At 43.1% G+C, this 4,976-nt stretch overlaps 1 protein-coding gene across 1 annotated transcript; it reads left to right on the plus strand.

Annotated features, from left to right (window-relative positions):
- Positions 1-412: 412 nt before the first annotated feature.
- ccdc28a (coiled-coil domain containing 28A) lies at positions 413-2,709 on the plus strand. Its single transcript, XM_075477563.1, has 5 exons — positions 413-952; positions 1,042-1,223; positions 1,331-1,485; positions 1,862-1,884; positions 2,566-2,709. Exons 1-5 carry the CDS (start codon positions 792-794, stop codon positions 2,618-2,620), a joined length of 576 nt encoding a protein of 191 aa, XP_075333678.1. The 5' UTR covers positions 413-791; the 3' UTR covers positions 2,621-2,709.
- Positions 2,710-4,976: the final 2,267 nt, after the last annotated feature.

Raw genomic sequence — 4,976 nt, forward strand, 5'->3', positions numbered from 1 at the left:
CAGGAGAAAAATCTTATAATGGTGTCCATGTCTCAAATCAAATTGGTTCAAAGATAATTTTTAGTTATTGGATTTTATTTCCAAACATTGTTCTCAACATATTTTTAAAGACCCAAAGAAGAGCGATTTAAAAAAAAAAAAAAAGCCTCTTTAAACTGATTAGGACCGTTAGGATTCGTGACGGCTTGGATTCATGTCTATCCAAAGCAATTAAGAAACCCATTAAAAATTTCTAGAAGCTTTTACTAAAAGTGTTGCACTTTTGATCTCCCAAAGCTCAATAATTTATAATTATATCACTACAATGTGTAAGGAAACTCCACATGTTTTAATTAAAATGAATATTTTTCGGTGAAATTGTAACCTTGAGTACTGTGCGATTTGGAATTCAGCCCCTACCGGCGCTGTTGCGTCTCACCAAAACAGGAAGTTTTCGCACTTAATAGCTGCAGGCTAGTCTGCTAGCCTACGAGTTACGTACGGAAATTGCTACGATTTAGCGAATGTTTAAACCTTGATGACAACCTGTCACCGACACGGGTGTTATTGGGTTTGCTGTGCTGCAGTTGTCTGTAAATAGGTTTGTTGGCTCGTGTTTTTGCCACGATAGCCGAATGTCTTTTTCTGGAGTTGAACGATTAGCCGACTAGCTAAGTGTTTAGCTAATGTTAGCGGTGATAAGCTTGGCTTCGGACGGGCTCGCGGTTCTGTTTGCTGCGCCTAGTGACACCGTGACGTTCTTCGGCTTGCTGGCCCGGTTGCTACCCAAGACTCCACCATAACATGAAGTTATGGAAGAGCGAAAGCTAAAAAGAAAGAGTCCGAGGACTTCCAACACGCCTGCTCCGACCGGTGGCTCTGGCCGGAAGAGTGGCGCTGCCTCCGGAGGAAGGCATGTCGGCTACAGCCACAACATGGGAACTCACTCCAGCCAAAAGAGCAAGAATAGAAGGTAGCATCTGCAGCCTCTGTCATCTTTTTATTAAATAATCATTATCTGGTAATCATAACTGCAAATCTGCACTCGTTGACTTTTCCCAGGGGTCTCAGAGATAAACCCAGATGTCAGCAGGGTTCGGTAGGCAAAGCTAATCAGAACCAGGGCCAGACAGCCCCCATCATCCAACACTCGTTTCTCACTGACGTCTCAGATGTGCAGGAAATGGAGAACGGCCTGCTCAGTCTCCTCAACGACTTCCACTCAGGAAAACTACAGGCGTTTGGTATATGAAGCGCTTCTTAAGAGCACACACTGTTAAATCAAACTTGTTTTCTAAAGAAAATGGCAGATCTTCTCCCGAGGGCAACTCAACTGTTTTCTTTGTGCCAGGCAATGAGTGTTCTATCGGCCAAATGGAGCAAGTGAGAGAGATGCAGGAGAAGCTGGCACGCTTGCACTTTGACCTCTACGGGGAGGTGGATGAAATGCCTGAGGACCAGAAGAAAATGGCCAGCGACACCAACATGGACAAGTTGCTGTTTAACGTAAGGCTGTTTCTTTCTAGATTAGCGAGGCTTCAACCTCATATTTGTACCTCCTTTTTTTTTTTTTTTTTGTATGCTCAATAGCTTGTTTTTAGCATCCTCAAATGTTACAAGTTTTGGTATCAAAGGAATTTTGCTTATAATTCTATGATAAATTGAACTTGCAGTGCTGTTGCATATTCTCCGTGTTATCCGGATGAGGATTAGTTGCTTATCCGCCCCCTCCTGCATGTGCCTAGCTCTTAAAGAGTTCTGTCGGCTTGTTGCACGTTGAACAGGATGATGTCTTAGAGGATTTTACAGGTTCTGACGGACACAAACTGGCAGAATGTATAATAAAAGATTAAATGTTTGTTGTTTGTTTTTTTCCCCACAGCTTGAGGAGCTGAGTTCTTCGATGTATCCTTTTGATGCTTAAAAATATTCATCCTTACTTGCTTTTAGATACATTTTATTTCTTCCGTATTTCTTCGCGCTGGTGTGACAAGCATTTCGTTTTCTCGAGATAACGAGTTATTTATCTCGTTATCGCGAGAAAACGATAACGGCACCTCTCGTGCATCATTCGGTAACCATGGAGACGGCCTGGTCCCCTCAGCTTGTCACTGATGAAGCTGACTATATCAACAGGATCACTGAGGTGTAAACGCCTGTTGAGCTGCAGTCGAGCCGGCCGTCCCCGGCTACTTTATTCAGTTTTCAATGAGAGGGGGGTAACAATGGGTACACCTTTGCCAGAAATACATATAAACACATAAACAGGGGCGGACTGGGGAGAAAAAGTGGCCTCGAAAACCATCGGTAAATTAACTCGTTATCTCGAGAAAACAATCATTGTTTTCTTGAGATAACGAGTTAATTATCTGTTATCTCGAGAAAACCATCAGAAAAAAGTTTATACGTACCACGTCCGCTCTGGGCTTCCGTATTTACAAGTATTGAAAGCGAAAGTTTTGCCTTTAGGATTTTAGTAACTAAGTAATAAAGAGAAAAATGTACTTTTTTTTTTTTCCTTTCTTTTTTTAAACTTGGAAGTTTGCCTGTTTTTGTTGGTTTTTTCTTGACCCTGTTCCCCTCCAGACAAAAATTGAATCTGGCCGACTCTCAAGAAATCCCGAGGACATCCAGCATGTGATTTTTCTGTCTTCTTTTTTTTTTTCTTTTAAATTTAGATTTTTAATCCTTCCCTTTCTTCTTTACCTCTTTGTTTGTTTCCTGCCACTTGGAGGGGAAGTGACAGATTTAGGTGGAGTTTGAAGCCAGTTTGCAGGCACTGCTTCTCCGATGTGTTTTTACCAGAAAAGGCTCCGGAGCTATTCACCAGCATTCCCTGCCTGCACAGGAGGATGGGTGTGTTTTAAGATTGGCCTCATACGGATGCACCGGTTGCTGATATTAAGTAGAAAAAAAGCTTTAATCTTATCTTACGGAAGAAAAAAATTGACTTAGCTATGATTGAATATCCCTTCTTCTCGTGATGAGTCAGATGCAGTATATTGTTTTTATGTGGTCAAAGAGCGGTCGAAGCCATGACCTGCGGCGCATTATATTCTACATATCGACTCGCCTCCATCCCAGTTTGTCGCGTGTTCACTCATTTCCAACAGTCTGGATTCGGAAAAAACGTCGCTAACCAAAGCGATCAGATCGGCGAATGTCTGGCAGACTAAAGACCCAGAGCGTTTTTGACTTTTTTCAGATTCTATACGCACAGGCGTGCAAGCTTTAAAAGAAAGAAGCAATAGATCCCCCCTGAGGTAGCGAATATTCGTCAACTAAAATGGTTTTAAACCAGCCAAAAAAAAAAAAAAAAGCACGTGAATGCACAGCGGATTCTCAGCATAGATGCTTCACAGCGTGTTCCTCCAGATTTTTCACGGCACACCTGTGGCTCGACACTACGGAAGTCCAACACAGACTGTTGAGCATCGAGTACATTTGCACATATCCACGCAACGCGTTGCACATTAGCACCGGCGTCTTGGTTTTTGACGTCGTAAAAAAAAAAAAAAAAACGTAAATTTTTTTCCAAATGTTGCCACAACCATGCCTTAATATATTTTTTCTTTTTTTTCTTTTTAATTCAATCGTGTTTTTTTTTTTTTTTTTTTAACCTCATCGGGTTTTTAACTTTGAAGTGACATTTTCGTAGTCCGTGATTGATTACTATTTTTAATTTTTTTAGCTTTTAGGATTCGTGAGTTCTGAGATAATCACTTTGACGCTGCTTTTATTGTAAATCAGAGTTTATTTTGTCTGGCCGCTTATTTCAGCAAGTGTGTGTTTTGTTTTTGTTTTGTTTTTTGGGGGGAGGGTTAAGTTATACTGTTAACCTCTTTGTTGATTTCTAATTTTTATCGACTCAATAAATATGTTGATAAGTATGAATTTGCATATGATTTTTTGAAAAATCATTGAAAAGGAAAACAGAGAACGGGGAGAGAGAAGAGTGCCTCTTAAAAAAACAAACAAACAAAAAAAACCCTGCCCTGCATCACCGTTAATCATGATTTTTGGTCCAGATGTTAAAAATAAGTCATTGATCATTTGACGAGACCACCTAGCGTCTAGGCAACGGAAACGACGACAGAACAGTGGCCCTGCCGTCAGACGTCATGAAGACTCTGGGGCGACTTCTCCGGGTGCTCAGGCTTCAGGTGGGATTCACAACGGAACCCTCCCCAGTTCACGTACAGGGAATACCCGGGTGTAGAGGATGCAGTCCACTCTGGGCACACTGCATGTTTTTTCATGTTTCCCTGAACCAGCACGCCTGATTCGAATGAATCTTCAGTTTTCTACAAAGCTTAAAAAAAAAGAAAAAAAAGCTAAAGAACTGGCCCACTTATTTCGGTCATGCATGTTGGAGCAAGGCGGTGTGTCCTCGAGGACCAGGGTTTGGGGAAACTGCTCTACGGGCTACATCATTTCTGCGGTTATTTGCCGTGGGTCCCTCTCGTTACTCGCTGGGTCATGAACTGCACTGAGGAACTGCGTCTCTGACATAGTGGCGAGCAGCAGCGGTACGCTGCAGAGACCAAGGACGGTGGATTTTCCCCAGGACTGGACCCTCACTTCTGCCCGTGTGGATCCAGAATGAGGACATTGAGATGGTGGAGACCTACAGATATCTAGGTGTGCGCTGAGACGGAGAGTACTGATACTTTGAGCCACAAAGGACAGAGCAGAGTGCATTTCCTCAGGAGGCTGGGGTCCTTTTACGTCTAGTGAGATGCTCCACGTGTTCCATCAAGTCGGTGGTGGTGGGCATTCGCTTTCATGCCGCTGTCTGTTGGGGAGGCTGAAGAAACTGGTGGGAAAAGGGCCTCCTTAGTAACGGGACTGAGGCTGGACACGCTGAGCTCTTTGATGGAGAAGTCTGCACTGAGGAGGGATGAGGACCACCCTCTCCGCAGCATCCTGGCCGCCCAGAAAAGATATGGCAGTTCATCTCACTGCGCTGCAGAAAGAAGTGGACCAGAGGATCGTTT

The sequence above is a fragment of the Odontesthes bonariensis genome, chromosome 11 (assembly GCF_027942865.1).
Source record: "Odontesthes bonariensis isolate fOdoBon6 chromosome 11, fOdoBon6.hap1, whole genome shotgun sequence".
In the NCBI taxonomy this organism is placed as follows: Eukaryota; Metazoa; Chordata; class Actinopteri; order Atheriniformes; family Atherinopsidae; genus Odontesthes; species Odontesthes bonariensis.

What these genes read in the sequence shown, in the direction of transcription:
- ccdc28a (XM_075477563.1), top strand. Translation starts at nt 792, where the DNA reads ATGGAAGAGCGAAAGCTAAAAAGAAAGAGTCCGAGGACTTCCAACACG. An exon ending in CAAAAGAGCAAGAATAGAAG is followed by an intron (nt 953 to 1,041) that starts GTAGCATCTGCA and finishes GACTTTTCCCAG; the next exon opens with GGGTCTCAGAGATAAACCCA. An exon ending in TGGACAAGTTGCTGTTTAAC is followed by an intron (nt 1,486 to 1,861) that starts GTAAGGCTGTTT and finishes TTTTCCCCACAG; the next exon opens with CTTGAGGAGCTGAGTTCTTC.